Here is a 19,383-nt window from a genome sequence, read left to right on the forward strand (position 1 = left end):
CCAGGTCTCTGTGGCATGCTTTAGGATGAGCAGCAAGGCTTTTAATTGATATCGTTGCCTTTGGCAGCAATACTGCAGCATTGGGGTAGATCAGTGCAGATGAATGATTCAAGTTTTCATATTTAAATTAAAAACAAACAGCGAACTAACCAAATGTGTCCATTGGAAATTTAAATTGGCTTGCAATAAGCCTCAATTTAATGTGAACACTTTAGTTAAGTTTGGGCCGTGGTGCTTAGAAAGCTTGATTGAGATGAAGCTGACTTTTAGAGATCTGTCCTTGTAATTTCAGATAAAAATTTGATCAATTTAGTTTAAAAAGCTTTGGCTTAACATAAATTCCACTGCTGGGAAGATATTTTAGTATAAATTTTACAAAAATTCTCTAAAAGAAGAAAAGCCTAAAAATCAAGTCCAGATTTTTCAAAAGTAAAATTTTGCTGTTAACAAATCAAAGAAAGAAGCGGGAGCGTTTCCTGTGAAATGCGGATCAAATATCAATGCCTGAGTGATCTTCCCTGACTTACCATTGCTGATAATGCAGAGTGAAACAGAAAGATTAACCCTTTTTGCTATTATAGAGATACTTATTGTACAAACAAAAGCTGAAGCAACAAAATATTAGGTATGTTCCTCTTTTTCTGGATGCAACCAAATTATAATTGATATTTTTGTCTTTGTATTTCTAATGCAGTTTCAATTCTTGGTGCTGCATTTTTAGCGATCTCACAGAAAAATTATTTGCACTGTACCACCCATGTACATGCAGTTACTCCAATTTGTTCATCTGGTGTGTATAAAAGTAGGGGTATAAGGAACACCTATGCAAATGCAGTTTGTGTTCCTCACCAACCAGAGATGTGCTTCCTTTCTTCAGAGACGGATAGTTCTGTGAAAAGCAGAGATTTTTTGGTATTGAATCAGATGAAAAATCCTGGACTCTTAAATATTTGGAGGCTATATCAGGCAAATATAAAACTATCAATTTCAATGGAGAATTTCACGTTCAGATCACATGAAAGGATAGGGTTTGTTGAAAAGGGATTTATTGGACTTGAATGTATTTTCTTTGGCCAAGATAGCTTCTCCCATGTGGAAGTCATGAGAAAGGATTTTCTTTTTTTTCTTTTCAGATGGCTATGATTAGATGTCTAATGACTGTTGCCATTCTCTGGTCAATCTGCTGTAATTTGATATTAGTGGAAAAATAAGACTCCTTTTTCGTTAGTCTTTGAAGATGAAAATGAACCTTCCTCACCTCTTTTCTTTTATTTGGGGATTGTTTAGTTGTGGGGGGGTTTGTTGGTTGGGTTCTTTTTGCTCAGAAGATGAGCTGTTATTTGGAAACAGCTGTCTGTAAAGGAAATATATGTGTGATCAAAGCCTTCACCAATTACAGAGTTATTACTCTTTCTCCTGGCCTTTTGAATAGGAACTCACTGTCCCTGTCTTTGTCAGCAATGCTCATGGCAGTGCTGCAGTGCCTGACATTTTCTGTCCTGGAACCCCTTTGGGGGAAATTCACAACGATCTGGTCTGCCAGGGGTTTGCTCACATTAAGTTTAATTGTAATGTCAGTGTAGTAGATCCTAATAATTGTGTCTCTCTGCTATTGCGTTCAGGCACTGTAATAGACCTGGATGGCTTGTGAAGATGAATAGAAATTCATTTTTCTAGCACAGCTGTGTCAAACTACCCACTGCTAGCTAAGGCAGATATGATTCTACAATGACTGTGGTATAAACCCCCCATAATTTCCTAGGGACCATAAACAATACAATTTATAATGTTGCTGTTGTTTTTAGTAATGTAGGATCATGTTAGGGAGTAGATCTTGGAGGATGCAGATCTATAGAGGCAATTCAGTGCAAGCTGTTCTTCTCCTCACCTGTGGTTTTGGCAAAAGTCAAGGCTGGGCTTGCTGCTTCCACAGCAGCAGTTTGCAGGTCGTGGCTTTTCATCCAGTCGTGTTGCCGGCGATACCCAGGGAGCTGGTGCCATTGCTGTTCCAGCAGAAAGCACTGCTGTGCCTGCTGCTTTGATCTGCCCGTGCTGACATCCCCGACCATCCCGAGACAGGGAGAGGGATCATCCTGCTTACAGGCATCTGGGCCATCTTCCAAGGAAAGCAAGACCATCCTCCGGCCAGATCCTGTGACGACTGCTGTTTTCCTGACTCTGCCTTGAAAATCCTCCCTGGACGTGTCTCAAGGGGAAGATGGCTCATTTGAGTGTGTTCCAATTAGTTGTAGGCCCAAGCTGTAGGGTAGGGTAGGTTAGCACCATGTGCTGCCAGTTTCCTTACCCCATCCGTTCTCAACTAAAAGAGCAGATTTTAGGAAAATAACTACTTATTTTCATACTTCATGAGCATGTTTTACCTCCTTTTGCCTCTCTTGCTTACACATGATCTAAAACCCTGGCTTTTTTATTTTTCCCCAAAGAAAACCAGCTAGTGGTTTGTATTGCATCACTCCATTATTAGTATAGAAATACGTGAAATCACTGTATCTGTTTTCAACTTAGATATGAAAGACTGAGCACTATGCTTCAACCATCTGGGTTTTCTTAGAAGTGTATGTATGTGAAATCTCCACAGACCATGTTCTACAGGGGAAATGAGGTTAACCTGTGACTGTGCAACCAGAAACAAATTGCTCTGATCCTTTTAGATCTGAACTAGCAGGAGAAAAATGATTCTTCACTGGCAGAAGCCAAGAGATGCAAATGGTCTGCACGAAGCTCTGCTTTTTGAATTAGTGGATGCGCCCTTTCCTCAAGAACAGCTGTTTGCTTGGTTGACTACTGAATTATGCAGCGCCTTTATTTTCGCCCTGCTCAGTCATCTTAATCCACCTGAAGGCATTGGCCAGATTTTTATAAACACTCCGCTATTGTTTATTTTGCAGGCACTACCTGAGGGGCAGACAGCATCCTGGGATACAGCCAAGGAAGACGAAAACCGCAATAAGAACAGATATGGAAACATAATCTCCTGTAGGTGTAAATTCACATTAAACTGAGCTTTCTGTAAGATTTTATATGCATCCTGTGGAAATGGGTGTGTTTCAGAATATCACTGAAAGCTGGTTTACAGTGCTGAGCATTCAGTAGTTCGATCTGTTTGTTACAGGCTACGTTTCTATGATTTTTTTTTTCACTGTTTTAAATAAAGTCATGGCATGACTTTACAGATTTTACCTATTTTCCATCTGCCTTGCTTTGTGCTTAATGTTTGTGATTTAAGGGCTAAAACCTTTTGTCAGATTTTGCCAGTGGGTGATGATGCCTATTTCCTGTCCATCTTTACTACATAACCTGGAACTTTCACTGCCACAAATGGGAGCACAAAAGGAGATGCAGATGTATCAGCTTTTTAGATATGGATCAGAGATCAGATTTTCTCCTTCCCTTGTGGTCAGTAACCAGTGGAGCAGTTGCTGCTTGTGCCCAGAGAGCTGATTTGATGTGCAAGACAAGTACAGCTTCTGCCTCAGAATCACAGTAAGGCAGCTGAAAAGGCACTAAAGCTTTTTAGTTTTACTTCTTTCAATAACCAGTTACTGTTGATGTTATAGGAATATTGATACAGTGCAGAACTGCAGGGCAGTGAAGAACTCCATAAAACCATTTAGGTCAGCTTTATTCTCCAAGTCAGGACTAGATTGACCTCTGTCATTTTTATCAGATATTTGTGAAGCTTCTTCCTAACGATCTCCAAAGTTTAGCTTTCCACAAGCTCTCCAGGCAGCTTACCCCAGTGTTTCATTATTCCTTATGATGACTGGGGAGAGGAGGTGAGGTGAGAAATAATTCTTTTTAAGGACTTCTGAGCAGCATCAAGTTGGAGAAGCCAGGCCTGAGACCATCAGAACAAGGAATAAGAAAATAAATGAATGTGCCATCGATTTTCATGACTGGATAAATCTATAGAATGCTATAAGAGCAAAATTAAGTCATGCTGAGTGATGTATTTACTACTGTATTTTTTCTCAAGTTAAATATGTATTTCCTGTAGAAAAAAACAGATTTTACTAAAGAATTAAAAAACCCCCCTTGGCCACAAAGGAAGATCATCTCACACATAACTACTCCTCTCTTTCTTTTAAGACTTAAAAGAAATTATTCATGTAACAGTTTTGGGGGAATGGCATAGAACAGCTCAGTTCAGGGACCCCATGGTGAAGATGAAGAAATCTGGAAACGGACGATCAGAAGGTTGTGAGCCCTGATCTGATCCCAGTTATGCTGCTGCCTTTCTGCATTGGTTGTGAGCAGGTCACCAGGTCCATCAGTCTTTGTTTCTCCATCTGGAAAATGGAAGTGATAGTACCAGAGTATTACAGTTAGCGTGAAAATTGTCTCCCTTAACTTCAGCTGCCTAAAAGCTCCACCTCACTGTAAGTTTCCTGTGTTCCTAGTGGCAAAGAGAGATAGCTCCAGACAGAGATTCAATTTACCTGTCTATATGATTAGCTTGGATTAAATTAGTCTAACAACTACATACTGGATTGAAGATGGAAGCGCCATAGTATAAGGAAGGAAACATGAAAGACTCTGTTTCTCCATATGATTTTGAGGAAGCAGTTAAAATGATGTGAAAGTGGAGGTGAAAAGAGACAAGACTGTGTGCAATAGCCACCATCTAATTTATGTTGAAGGTGGTCACACAGAAAACATTGAACTCCAAGTGAAACGTGAGAAGAAATTAAGGAAGCAAAATCAAGGAAGATAAATGGGGTATTATCTAAAGGGGAAGTGTTCACAAAGATGAATTGTTGTCTAATGAAGACCAATGTTAGCCTTTTACCTATAAATATGAATACAGGAGCAATACAGATAGGAGGTGATGCACCTGAATAAGGGAATGCAAAATGTAATCAAAGTTAAGGAAGAAGTATCTGCACGGTATAAAACATCTGAAAAGAAGCTGAAGTTTGAGGGCTGTTTGGAAAGATTTCAGAATGAGGTTGAGAGGGCGGAAAGGCATAGATAAAGAAAGCAAGGTAGTGAAAGAGAGGAAGGATGCAGAAGAGTTGAAGTAAATAACAAAGTTGAGTGGGTTTTCTTCACTTCAAATATATATCAGAACAAAGAGTTTGAGGAGGAGACAACAGGTCTTCTAAAAGACAGCAGGGAGAATTTAGTAATGTGCAATAAAGAGTGATAAAATGGAGTGAAATCCTTGCTTTGCTTTGAAGAGGCTAGGGAGAAGGAAGGAGGATGCCTAAGGAAGGAGCATATCATTCATCAAACATTTTGTAAAACCATTTGGAAATTATCAGTGATGTCACTGGCTAAGCCTTGAGCCAGACCCTACTGATGGGTGATGTTGGGCAACTTTCCTGAGTAAAGGCAGCAACAGGATCCAGAATAAAGAATTGATAGCAGAGCTGAGAATAGCAGGAGAGTAGTTCCCTCTGGCAGATTCTGAAAATGAATTGTGCTCAGTGGGTACAAACTGTGCAAAAGCCTGAGCAGAGGAGGGGAGGTGGAAGACAATTACACCTTTAGCTGCTTTGTTGTACTAGAATTGTAATTGTGGGTAAAACTCTGAGCATGCACCAATTGCTCCTACCAGTTTATTTGGTAAAAGGCTGCAGGTGGCAATTAACATTATTTATTTAACCACAGTTACCATTTCATCACTCCTGGAACAAGATATCCCATGCCTTTTGGGGAGTGAATTGAAAAGTCAGGTTTTGATCTAACTTTTGTAACTGCATCAGAGACTTTTGTTAAAATGTGGGTTTGTAAGCTCTTGCAATAAGTAGCATTGCTCAGTGAATCACAGCAGATTATATCTTGTCTTTATGGCCTTCTGGGTAATAGTACACTTATAGGACTGTTTTATGTGGTTCACTGCTTTCCCAGGGCTGTATTAGCATCATGCCTCTCTATGAAAACCTAGATCTTACTGCCAGCCCCATCATCTGCTGTTCTTACATTTGCAAACCAAAACTGCAGATGAGGCTAAGTCCGTTCATGGAGAGGAGATGCAAGAGAGCTCTAAGCTCTCTCGTGCTTTAAACCCCAGCCTTTCAGGGTTCCCTTCAATCTGCAACACTGGTATGTTTTTTGGAGACAAGGAAAAGCTGAGGAGTGGATTTGGTGTCTGTATGACTCCAGAAATCCACTGTTGTTGGTGGAAAGGTACACTGTAATTGCACAGATTTGCCATGCTGGAGGGAGCTGCCCTACTTGAACTTTTTGTTATATTGTCAGTGTCTACAAGGTTTGTTCCTGTGCTTTGGGTATAAAAGCTGTAAACACAAAGGCAGTTGTGGAGATGCAGGATTTTTCTTTCAGGGGCAAGGGTAGGGAGGGGATCCATTTATGTGCTGAATCAAAGTGATTTAAATTTGCTTTAGGGCCTAGATATTGATGCCTTCAAAATGCATCAGCAAGTGGTTGTTAGGGGAGGGATGTTGAGCTTTTGCGGGTTGAGCTGAAACCCATTCCATAGAAGAGAAAACATCCAGAAGCTATATGCGACCTTTGGTTCTATTCTGTTTCTCCCCATCTTCTCCAAATTTAGAGTCATTACATATAAGAGAGTGAAAACTCTCAGATTGGAGCTGAGAAAATGAAGACATCAGCTTGTGTTTCGCTTCGACTTACAGGAGAGCACTTTCTTTCCCTTCTTTCCTTTTCTTTTCTCCCTTTTCTGAGCATAATATTACAGGACGAGGTCAGCACTCACAGGGGTGCTATCTTCCAAGCATTTTTATTCCATGGTTTCTTCTGTAGTGCCTAAAGTCTTGCTTGTCTGTGGTATGTGATCCTGAGAGGATGGGATATATCACACCTTGCTATTACCCAGTTCTCAAGGCACAGTCCAGGATCAGTGGGGATAGAAAGGGGAGGACGGTGTGTCCTTGAGCAGGCGAATCATCATTTCGTACCAGAACTGGGTTGAATCATTTCAAAAGATGGCTGTATTTCTCCATTGACTATGTGGGGAACCTTGACAGCCAGTTTAGACTAGCTGCCTAATATTTAGATGGTGAAAGTTGTGTGAGATTAATCCAGTGCTGGTATCAAAATGAGATGTGGAAAAATTGCAATGATATTTCAAATGATCGCTAATGGGAATTTTGACAGAAGTTTGAAACGATAACATTTGTGTGCTAAAATGGGAACACAATGCTTTTCAGTGAAATTCTTGTCATTTTTGAAATCTGTTTTAAGACCAATTTTCAGTCAAAGTACTTTTCATACAAATTTAGAGTTCTGCTAACTTGCATACAGACTATAGTAAACAGGTAGAAATAAAGTCATACATTTGTTAAAGTATATTTCCATTTTTTACAGTCCTGAGTGCTACAGACAGGCAAGTTTTCTTCCATTTCTCCCTCCATTTTTAAAGTTTCTTATAATCCATTTGTAACACATGGTTATATGATGTCTGATAAATTTACAGAAGAGTTGAGCGACGCTTTCATTTTGGTATGCCAAATGTGTAGTATCCTTAGCTAGTGTAGTCCAGTGGATATGGTGCAGAATTAGAAATAAATTTTAACCATCGTGAGAAGATATAATGAAGACATTTGCTGTTCTTTAAAAAGCCCTTTGAAGTCTGTAGACAAAAAAACCTAAGTACAGGATTGTTACTGCTAAGAGCATAATAAGTTGCATTGGGTTTTGCAACCTTCTCCATTAAAAAAAAAAAGCCCAAAAAAGACCCAACCAAAAAAAACAAAAAACAAATTCCAAAGTTTTTTGGGGAAAAAGGGATTTTCAAGGTAAATTATTTCATGAACTTTTATCCAGACTGTGCTCCTAAACTTATGAACAAGATTAAAGACACCATTAAGACATCATTAGCGTTTTGTGTGCTTAGCATATACAGATTTTTTTTCTGCTGCACTGTTCACACTTATAAGAGAAATAAATCTCCCACAGGAATTAATCTCCTTTTTATAAAATATGCAATGAAATATTTTGAATTCTGACTTCCTGAAGCAAAGTTCAGCTAAAAGTATTTTTCATTTGGCTCCCGAATATAATTGGACCTAAATCTGAATGTCTCCTTTTTTAAAAATTTCATTAATTTCCAATGATAATTTCTTCTTCCTTTACTCTTTTTCACATCTAGAATAGCCATATTTGGGTTAAAGGGGGAAAAAAACCAACAACCCACAACACTTTTTACAGCTACAGAGCATTTTTTCTTCCATAATTGTCTTAAATGCATAGGCGTCTTCTGCAGCCTGCTTCTCAGGTCTTTCACATCCAGCTCCCTCAGGAGGTATTCATCCTGTCTAAGTTTTTAACTAAAGAGTGGCTCAAAGACCTGAAACTTAATTTGGGGGTTTGGTTCTATTAAATGAAGAGAGGCAGGTTCTTCCTTGAGGCCTATTCAGAGCACTTCAGCTACACACCATGTGTAGACACTGTCTTTGTCCCACTTAAAAAATCAACCTGAGATTCTTTTCACTTGTCATTAGGGTCATTTTTGGTGTCATCACTTTTTAGTTCTACTGTTGTTAAAGTTAAGACTTCCATAACGTTATTATATCGTGGCATCACAAGAGGAGCTAGTAAATGTTCCCCTCCCAGTCATTAGCTGTAGGGTTTGTTTTCATTGCTTTTGTTCTGTGTGATTCTTAACTAGCTTAGTTTGCTGCCTTGAATTGCAAGTCTGAAATTGTCTACAGGAGATTTTGTGTATTTCATCTAGATGTCCAGTTCAATCAGCTCTTTGTCTGTCTTTGTGAATTGCTCTAAGTATAAATTCTTTTGTTGTCTGTCTAACCACATGATTTACTGCAACTCCTAGTGCAGTTGCCTTGAGCGCGGGTAATTGTCTAGAGTTGGGAACAACATCAGCACTCTGAGAAATATACCTACTTCTACTGTGTCTACGAAGGTTGTATTTATTAATACAAATATAACAGAGCTTTGGATGGATTCACCTGTGTAACCTTTTTTGAATGCAAATACGGCATTTGATAAATACAGCAATGTGGCTGTATTTTTGGGGTGTGAAAATGTCACCCAAAGAATGAACAGTGTATGAGAAGCATCGCTTTACATAACTGAATGAATATTTAATATATACCCAAATCTTGAGTTTCAGAACTGCATGCACGTTTGTCTTCACAATTGTTATCTGAATCTACATTTAATTAAGTGATGACTAAAACCCCTTTTGACTGAGTTACTGCAGAATCACACCTCATATTTTTATGTTTCATTGCTATGATTCTTTTTACTTGAATGTAAATCATGCTTAGGCCTGTATTTTGCAAAGTGCTTCTAAACATTAATGCTCAACTGACTGAGAACTAGGGTCTACAGAGCTGGTAGAGAGGAAATAAACTTAGTGGACTTTGTATTATACTTCTTTAGAAATCCTTTAAAAATGAGCCCAGCATGCCCAGCAGTGACCTCTTGTAACCCAGTAGTAGCTTTTGCCAAGCAACTGGCCCTCAGATAGCGTTTCTGCAATTAATTGCATACCAGTGCTGGGATTGCCAGACCAAATCAGCTCAACAGCCCAGCAAACAGAGTATCTCCTGTGACAGAGCCCAGCACCAGCTGTTCCAGAGAAAGATCAAAACATTCCCTTGGTGGAAAATCATGACATAATCTGCCCACTGGGGTAGTTCCTTGCTGCATCTGAACTGTAGAGCATACTGGGAGATGAAAAGATTGATATCTGTTATTTTATTGCCTTATCTAAAGTAACTTTGAAGTCCTCAAAAACATGAATATTGCTTTTTTTTTTTTTTTAACACTGCCTTTATGCCATTCTGTTGCCATGAGTTCTGTGGGTTGCATAAAGGAACATTGCTCTGATTTCCTTTGGTATTTCCTTTCAGGTTTCCGGGTTGGCCCATTTCTTATTTTCAGGATTTCATTGCCATTTCACCTTCCATAATCTTTTATTTCTCTGTTGTGACCTATTTATTTTTATGCTGATCTTGACAGTTTTAGTTCTTGCCTCAGTTTCCATAGATCAGATGAAGGCAGGCAGGCTGTTAATTCCAGGCATGAAGATGGCTTTTGTAATGGAGATACATCCTGCAAAGATCTGTCCTAAGACCCCCTTAGCAACCAAGCAACATTTCTGGTCTGCATAAAAGCTCAATAAGGTTTATGGTGATAGCAGTGAATTTAATGAACACAGAGTACAAATGAACGCTAAGCTAAGGATCTAAATGTTACAACTTAAACACAAAAGAAAGGGCTTGTAGGAACAGGAATATCTCTGATGTTCTTTCATTTTTTATTATTGTAAGTATTCAGTTATCCACTTGCAGAAATCGGCGGATAAAATGAAGCATTTACAAAGTCCTCTTTATCGTTACTGTCACTTTTTTTTCTTCCCTTCTTTCAGATGATCATTCAAGAGTGAGATTGCAACTGCTGGATGGGGACCCTCACTCCGACTACATAAACGCCAATTACATAGACGTAAGGCTCCTGGACATTCCCACTATGACAAAAACACTCCTCCTGACAATCTGCTTATGAATTTGGTGCATCTTACATAGGGACAGACTGTTGATCTGATATGAATGACAGCTGAACATTACACAAACACTGTGTTGTGACAGGGAGAAGGTTCTCGGGCTCTGGTTTATTCTGTCTGACCAGTCTGGACAGATGGAGGTTTCCTATGTTTGACAGATCCACCAACATAAATGGAATGTGGGCTAAATGCCGTATGCAGAAATCAGTATCAGCCTTTCAGAATAGCATTAGTAGATACATAAGACTTATTGACTTCTTATAAAGTTGCAGTGCAGAAAGCATGTAAATAGATTGACTGGTTTTTTTTTAGTTTTATAAAATAAGATTCAAAAAGCAGCCTTCCTCGCACACACAGAATGATCAAATGAACATGTGTTTCTTGTATGCAACTCCTAATTTGTAGGAACATGACAACGTTCAGAGGAGTTTCTTTAAGGGATGAAAAATACACCTAATAAAGTTACATGAGACTGATATGCAGCATTTTCATGCAGAGGCAAATGCACACCTTTTTTCTTTTTCAAACCAGAAGGTGCAACTTTTTGCCTATTAGTTTGCAGAGTTGCCTGCACGTTAGTCACAGGGCTCGTGTTTCTTTAAGGAAATAGTGAAAACTGCCCCATTCCTGTCTTCTCTTTGGCATAATAAGATCTTATTATTCAGCCTGAGCCAGATACCACCACTTAAAATATCACAGGGCAACCTAATTGCCTATCTTCACTCATTCGATAACCATTGTTAATACACTGTTAAGTGTACAGTTGTTGGTACCTGGGAAGTATAAAATACATGGTATGCTTTGTCTGAGCTGTGATCTCACAGACTATCACATATTTTCTTTTTTTCCAGGGCTACCACCGGCCTCGCCATTACATTGCAACTCAAGGCAAGTTCATTCTTGTATGTCTAAATATTTGTAAAACCACTGCTGTTTTAGGCTGTTGTGAGAGCTATTTATAGGGTCACATCTTCTATTCTGGGGAACGTCTGAAAACTTGGTATAGGGGCGCAAAAGGAAAGGATATAGTATGTTCTAAGACCTTCAGGGCACTCAATGCAAAACCTCAGCTACAGGAATAAAAAATGCTACAGACTTAGAGGTGGCAGTACAATCTATAATGTGTCCTTTGTGCATGAAGTATGAGATTAGAACTAAAAAGGACTTTACGGAGCTTGGGTTTACCTTCTGGAGTGAAATTGCTTGGGGAGAACAGGATGAATAAGCTGGTGACTGATGAACCTGTGGTTAGTGGGAACTAGTAGGAAAAGCATTTGAACACCACCTTGTATAAGTTAGTTGATGAGTTTCCTATGCCTTGGGGGGGGGGGGGGGGGGGGGGGAAGAAAAAACCAACACAATTCAATGCTGAGGGCTATCCCTGTTAGATGACAAACCTCCCTAATCCTGTTCTTTACAACAGGGTGCTGTTTTCCTGCATCACTGGCCAAACTCTTATGCCATGACCACTTTGTCTGCCATTATTTGTCCTCATTTTTGTGTATTCTGTACCTGCAAATGTGATATTTGCAGAGTCTTATATTCTGCTTTATGACTTCATTGCTGGCTTGTCCCTATTGAAAGAGCAAAGAAACATATTAGAATAAAACTGGCATTTGAGCATGTATGGGTATACAGAATGCAGCAAGGCAGAGAACATGGAAGATGGAGTATGGGCAGAGTGGGCAAAAGGAGTCCGTAGGAGGATTTCATCTACAGTGTAGAACAGAGGAAGATAACAAGGTCAGAGAGACGCTCTAGTCTAATAAACCTCTTGTGAGTACTGGCTGGCTGGCTGTTGGAACCTGAAATTTTTCGCTCTGGGGGAACATCAGAAAAGGGCTAATTTCTTCATGTTTTCTTCCTTCTTCATAATTAATAAATATTAAAATGTGAAATGGAGGAACTTTAGTGCTGCATCAGGTATAAATTTCAATACAGCCTTAATTACAGACTCACTATAGGGTGCATCCATGTCCCACCACTTGCACATGATTACCTACTGGAACTATCTCCACTATTTACAATACAGGCATCACGTCTCTTTCCAGGGTGCTAGAACCCTGTGCTAAATACCGGCTGTGAGGAAGGATGAGGTGTCTGATCTCTCAAAGAGCTCCGGGCTGTTCTGTGTCTCTAAGCCCAAATCGCAGAGGATTGCTCTGAAGGGGAGAGTAGGATTCCGTGGGACCAGGGCAATGGCTGGGGAACAGCTGAAAAGAGCTGGGAGCTGGTGGTATTTGATACACTCTCTTAAGATGTCCTTTTGTCTTTTCTCCTGCCCCAGGGCCAATGCAAGAGACAGTGAAGGATTTCTGGAGAATGATTTGGCAAGAAAACTCTGCAAGTGTTGTCATGGTCACCAACTTGGTGGAAGTGGGCAGGGTAAGGGTACCACTTTCCCAACATCTAAAGCCAAACCAGCACTGGGTATAATACAGTGCTGCTGTTCAGGCAAGCTCAGCAAGTGAAATGCCTTTTGCTTACTGTAGTAAGGGAAAGAATTAAGCCACTCTGGCTTTTTCTCTAAAATGCTAGATCTTGTAATACTTAGCTGCTTCCCTTCTAGACTAAAAAGGATCATGTTCCTGGTGTAAGTCTCAGCTTTAGCAGAGTTATACAAATTTATGCTAACTGAGAAACTGTCTCCTTTTTCAGTACAGAAGGAAAAATGTACTTCTGTAATAAATATTCTTTATCTGTATAATTTGAATACTTCTCTACCCACAAAAATCCAGAGGGGGGAAAAACATGTGACTGCTGTTCAAACTATCAAAAGAGCTCTTTAAATGACAGTTCAAAGCCTAGAGTTTCCAATCACTTCAGAAGATCACTATTCTGTGGTGATAGGAGATTGTGCACAGCTGGATCCCGGGGCCACTCAGCACTGTTGGCCTCCTCAACACCCATCACTTCACTCTTTTTAACTCAGATGCACCAGAAGTCCCTGTGTCAGCACAAGGCCATTGCCAAAGCCCACAATGGGAGCAAACATGTATAACTCAAAATGCACAAGCTTGACTTTAGGGAATAATAAGAAGGTATGTATGGGGTGGCTTTCCCCAGCATATTCTTCCCACTCCTGGTGGTCTTTGGTTTAGAGACATTCTTAGCCAGAAACTGGAGATCTTAAAAATTTTGTCCTGATGTTTGTCATCTTCCATTGCTTTGGTAATCAGAAAAATTTAAATGTTAGTTTACTCACAGCCATTAGTAATTCAGCTGCTTCATATTTGATTTCCTTTGGATCTTATAGTTGAATGCCAGCTGGTTCTGTTCATTTATTGTTATTTATTCTATTTTACCTTCTACTGACACTTCGGTTTGAAATAAATGCCTCTGTGTAAAAAAAAAACCAAACAACAAACCTACATCAATCATATTTAATATTTATAAAACCCCTTCCAATTACGACTGGAACCGGAACATGAAACCTGCTTCGCAGTAGCTAATTGCTTCAGCTTTTATATACTGTTCCACTCTTTCATGCTAGAGCATTTAATAACTTGATAGTCTTTGTTAGCCTAAACATCCCTTCTATAGCTTCACAGCCTTGGTTTTAATTTCTACCGTTAGTTTTGAACATGGCTTCTAAAAGTGGCTAAGCTTGGGATGTGTTCATGCGATCAGGAGATTTCTTTCTTGAGCCTTAGCTGAGGCCTGTCACAGCTGGTAAAATGTCAAAGTTGTGTCCACATCTGATAGGGAAAGCTTAGAGTCAAACAAATTTAATGTATCAACAAGTATCTCACAATCCCTATGAACTGAAATTCTTTGGCTAAACATAGAAAGTTCAGAATTACAGTAGCAATAGCAAGAGCATAAATATTTCTCAAAAGGAATGGTGGTAGTGACTGCCAGGTATTCTGTAAACCTGATAGATGGTCAGGGCATGTATGGAAATTTAAGGAAGACTATCTTAAAGAAGAGGAGCTAAATGCATCCTTTTAATTTGTATTCACAACAGAGGGAACTGAAAAAAATCCTCCCTCTGTTTTCTATATACAGTAAAGGAATTTTGATCTAATTTATACAGTTAATTTTGACAAGGTCTGTACCTCAGAAGAAAGCCCAATTTGCGTTGGCTTCAGCTTGAAAGTGAAGTAAAATGTAGGTCAGCTCTGACTCAACTTGAGCTAGTTGCTCTTTATTTTCTTTTTTCCCCTCAGGTAAAGTGTGTTCGATACTGGCCAGATGACACAGAGGTCTATGGAGATATTAAAGTCACATTAATTGAGACAGAACCATTGGCAGAGTATGTCATACGCACATTTACTGTACAAAAGGTAAGGAAATCTTCAGTCAGCCAAAATTTTGATACAACGCTTAATTTGCGTTCAGGAATGTGAGCTCTGGGAAACATATCCAGAATGCTCTTGGAGATGGGAGCTGTTAGTATTTGGACAGTTTTCACTTCAGAAACCTAGATTTTTGACAGGGATTCCAATTTTGGACAAATGATTTTGCATGAACATCTTGATGTAGCCACAAAAGTAGAATCCACAGTGCATGAAGCTTAAATGCATCCAAAAGCCAGCAGATAGTTGATGGTATGCCAGGAATAATAACTGTTGTGTTTCACAGTGGCAAATTACAGATGAAAAAAGGTATCAGTTTAACTGGATGCCAGATAGGGTCCCCTTTCAACAGAAACAAAAATATAATAAAGGCAAGAGCATAAAAATTATCCCCAAATAGGCAGGATTTGGAAGATTTTTGTTACTTGTAATTAGAAATTGGAAGTCTAAGTGTCAGAGTATTCCAGGTCTGTCCAAATTACTCTCCAAACACTCAGTAAGTGGTTTTAAAGCTTTTCAAAAATTCCTGCTAAATGAACTTCAGCCACGCTAGGAATATTGTTCCATTTTTCTAATACATCAGCTCCATATTTCATTAAATCACTGAAAAACTTGGTAAGAAATGCTAATGCCAAAATTTGACAGGGAAGAGGACCTGCTGCTGGATTCCACCTACCTTTGCCTGTACGATAAAATGTCACAGCTAACTGACACTTCTGTGTTACCCTTTGCAGGGCATATACAAGTGGTGCCAATTTTCATGTACCAATAACTTGGTCTTGCCAGAAAAGCCAAGTAATGGGTCTGGGTACCAGTTTCTGCCCTTTTCACCACCAGCTGTAGTCTCAAACTGAGATTTTGTGGCAGGAGATGGCACAAAATCTACCATTGCCTGGGGCATGCCCACTCTCCAGGTGTTCGTTCCCCAGGCTGTTGTTTCAACACCTCAAAAAGGATTTAAGAGCGACTTCTTGGTGGTTTACGGCAGTAACGCCAAAGGAGGCTGTATAAATGCAGCCATGGTGTGCTGGGGCTGAAGTCACCCTGTAAAGTTCCTAATCAGCTGGGTTTGAACTCTTAAGACCACAGGTTTGAATTGGGAGCTGGCATTCACCTTCATAGTCCTTAGTTGTGTGTTACCTGCTTCATTTGTACTTGGAGTTCAGCTTGAAATATCTCGGAGTGCAAAGTGGCGCTTGTTCAGTCCCCTGCATGAGGGACAGGAGCAGTGATCAGAACATGCTGACTGCAGTCTGATGGAAGAAAAATAGAGGCTGTGTTGTCTCCTCAGAAAGGCTACCATGAGATCCGAGAGATTCGTCAGTTCCACTTCACCAGCTGGCCAGACCATGGGGTTCCTTGCTATGCCACGGGCCTCCTCGGCTTCGTTCGTCAAGTGAAGTTTCTCAATCCCCCAGAAGCAGGACCCATTGTTGTGCACTGCAGGTACGCAAGCTCTTTGAGCCTTTCCTCATCAGCTTTTTCAGCTTTTTTCCTTTTTCCTTTTCATCTGGCAACCATCAACTACATTTTGTTTAAGAGTATAATTTGTGGGCCTCACCAGGAAACAAAGTAGAATTTGGTTTTCTTTTCTGAAGTGGCAGCTCTGGAGCTTAGCTGGCATGAATTGGAGATGATATAAATAGGTCAGAGAGGGCCATTTGAATGTAGAAGACTCTCTGGTGGCCTATACTCTCTTAGATGCTTATAGCAGAACTGGGAAAATGGTAAATATCTGGGACAGCCATTCCAGTCATTATCTACAACAAACCTCACATGGCAGAAGGGACAATGCCTACAAAAAGACAGGGAATTTTAAAGCAACTTTGCTTTTCTGTACCTACATGCACTGCAGTTCAGCTTTGTACCAGCATCAATAGTCTTATCTGAAACGTCAGTCTGTCTTCCTGGGTCTGGATGCCAGCTGTTGTACATCTTGGCCTCTTCAAAGCCCAGGAGCTGGAATGGGAATGTCAGACTGAAAACCTGCCCCGTGCCTTCCAGCCAGGAAATAAAAGGGGAACGCCTGAGGAAACCTTGCTGCTTGGTTTACAGCTGTGAAAATGGAGACTGTTGAATCATGTGCTTGCTAACTCCCTGGCTGCTGCTGTTACCAGTGAAGGCTCATCTGCACTCTTTTCTTCCAACTGAACTTAAAGCCCTACTGTGCAAGGCACTGTATGAATATGTAGGAGAGCGTCCCTGACATGAAGAACTAACAGTCTGAGGTGTGATCAGGCATGCTGCTGGCAGTGGCAAAGCAGACACACACATAGACTGGCATCAGTCAGATGGCTTCAAATGCGAGGAAAGACATTGCTACAAAAAGAGAGTTTGGGTTCGTAGCAGCTACTTCTGCAGTGCACAGGCCACAGCTCAGGGCACAAGTTCCATAAAGGAGACGTGGCTGGAGCACAAGGCTAGGAAGCAGAGCTGGCTATCCCAAAATCTCACCTGTAATCAATCCACAGGCAATTACATCTAAGTGCCACACTGTGTGACCAGAGAGAGAGAATATATCCAACAACCGCTTTAAAAAAGGAAAATCAATTAAATCTTACTTTTTTAAAACAGTTTTGGGTTGGGGGGGGGAGGGGGTGTTTTGCTTTGCTGGGTTTTTTTTAGCAAGCAGTGAATCAGTTTTATAATAAAATACAGCTAAAGCCTGAGGAGCTGGCAGAAGGGAATTCATTCAGAGCTCAGGGCCTGAATTTCCTACCTTGGTGCCATGACATGGGTCTGGCCCTGCAAGGAGTCTGAACCTGATGCATTGTCACCAAGAAAGCAAGGAGAAATTTTTCATCCTTCACATTTTAATGAATAAATGCCATTTCCTCTCCGTTATTTATCTGCTTTTGAATTTTAATGACTTGCTTTAAGTGGTAATTACCAAATTCTCCCTACTGATGCCTGGCTGGATAATATCACTGTTCGATATTTATGAAGTGCCAGGATCCTCTAAATATAGAAATGTTATAACTATTTGTTAAAATTCTGAAAAGCTGAGAGATAAAGAGAGAGGAAATGCCACTTATTCATTAAAATTCTGCAAATGAAAAATATCTTCTCTCTATTCAGCAGTTGATTAATCTGGTCCATTAATTTATGGTCATTCATATCTCCTTGCGTTCAGCTCTGCTGGAGTTTTCATGCAACTGAAGTCTCCCTGATTTGAGCTGAGTTTTCCTTCTTCCTTCAGAGTAATGTGAAGAGATGTTCTCCTCTCTCTATCCTTCACACCTAAACAGCTTGGATGATTTCCCAGGAGAGAAGGAGGACACAATGACAACACAGTTTTGCAGGAGATGGTCTAATTCTTGCAAGCAGCAGGATATTCTAAACTGAAGGTCTTGAATAGCCTTGAGCTCCTTTCTCTATAATTTTACAATCCACAACTTGAAATCGCCCTCCTCAGGACCCAAACTCCTCCAGATTGAAAAGGGAAATGTTTGAGGTGGAGGACTTGAGCCCATTTCATTATGCCCACTTGAGTAAACATGTGCATGCCTTTTAAAGAGTCCCATGGAAGAAAATTTCTGGACTTGTGTCTATTTGCAACCTGGAGGCTGCTTTCCCACATCCTGTGTGATGAGAGGTGTGCAGGTGAACTGACCTGTAAAATCATAACTATTTTTTCACATATTTTGTTGATGTTCAAGAACACAAAGTTTTTTTCCTGTACTTGTGTCCATTTCACTTTCAAGAAATATTATTTTACCTCACTCTCTTAAATCCTAAGCTAATTTAGCTACACATAAAACTCAACCCATTAGGGAGAGGGGAGCAGCTTCAAAGAGAAGACAGCTGTGTCTGTGATACAGTGATTTTCTCCTCCATAAAGCCCTGCCCCTCCATGGTCCCTTGATCATGCAGACCCTCATTGTTGTTTCTTTTTTTAGCGCTGGGGCTGGGAGAACAGGGTGCTTTATTGCCATCGACATCATGCTTGACATGGCAGAGAACGAAGGCGTGGTAGATATATTTAACTGTGTGCGAGAGCTGCGATCCCAAAGGGTCAATCTGGTGCAGACGGAGGTAGGTGCCAGCAGGTCTCCTCTTACAAAGTACTGCTTTTCTGTCAGCTTCTCTGCTCAACAGGAGCCCAGCAATTCATTAAGTCAACACTTGCTTCCTCTGTGATGTGATTATACAGAACTTTCAGTGGCTAAACATGATCAGATGTGCACCAAATCACATTCACTGGCAGCTACTCAGGGCCTCCAAGACAGGAGGGCAAACCTTGAAGCTAAGGTCTTAGTATTGCTGATTAATTTTATTCTCACAGTAGAAAAAAGCTAGCTCCTGAATCCTCTCATGACTCATTCATAGGTATACTGCAGACTCGAATAGTACCTAGTTTATATCAACTGCGAACTAAACAAATGAAATATTTTTGATTCAAGCTTTGGGTGCTGATCAAGCAAGCTGCTCCATCACGCAGCATCTAGCAGCTGCACAAACTTCTGTGGAACCCCTATCTTGCTACACAAGTTTTTCCCATGTGCTTCAACGCCTTCCCCTCCTAAGGGACAGGACAATAACCTGGAACAGAGAAGGGCTTTTAACTTTGTTGGAATTCTCATATTTAGTTCAGGGAAAAAACTT

At 40.2% G+C, this 19,383-nt stretch overlaps 1 protein-coding gene across 2 annotated transcripts in view; it reads left to right on the forward strand.

Moving 5' to 3' along the window:
• The window catches only part of PTPRT (protein tyrosine phosphatase receptor type T), a 485,911-nt gene that overhangs the window by 451,562 nt on the left and 14,966 nt on the right, over window positions 1-19,383 (forward strand). For both annotated transcript variants that reach the window (XM_049816979.1, XM_049816980.1), the window contains 7 exons: window positions 2,910-2,997; window positions 10,346-10,422; window positions 11,332-11,368; window positions 12,768-12,865; window positions 14,650-14,766; window positions 16,070-16,224; window positions 18,678-18,813. In XM_049816979.1, coding sequence (XP_049672936.1) covers window positions 2,910-2,997; window positions 10,346-10,422; window positions 11,332-11,368; window positions 12,768-12,865; window positions 14,650-14,766; window positions 16,070-16,224; window positions 18,678-18,813 — 708 coding nt within the window. The remainder of the gene's footprint in view (window positions 1-2,909; window positions 2,998-10,345; window positions 10,423-11,331; window positions 11,369-12,767; window positions 12,866-14,649; window positions 14,767-16,069; window positions 16,225-18,677; window positions 18,814-19,383) is intronic.

Source organism: Accipiter gentilis, chromosome 14 (assembly GCF_929443795.1).
Source record: "Accipiter gentilis chromosome 14, bAccGen1.1, whole genome shotgun sequence".
Lineage (NCBI taxonomy): Eukaryota > Metazoa > Chordata > Aves > Accipitriformes > Accipitridae > Astur > Astur gentilis.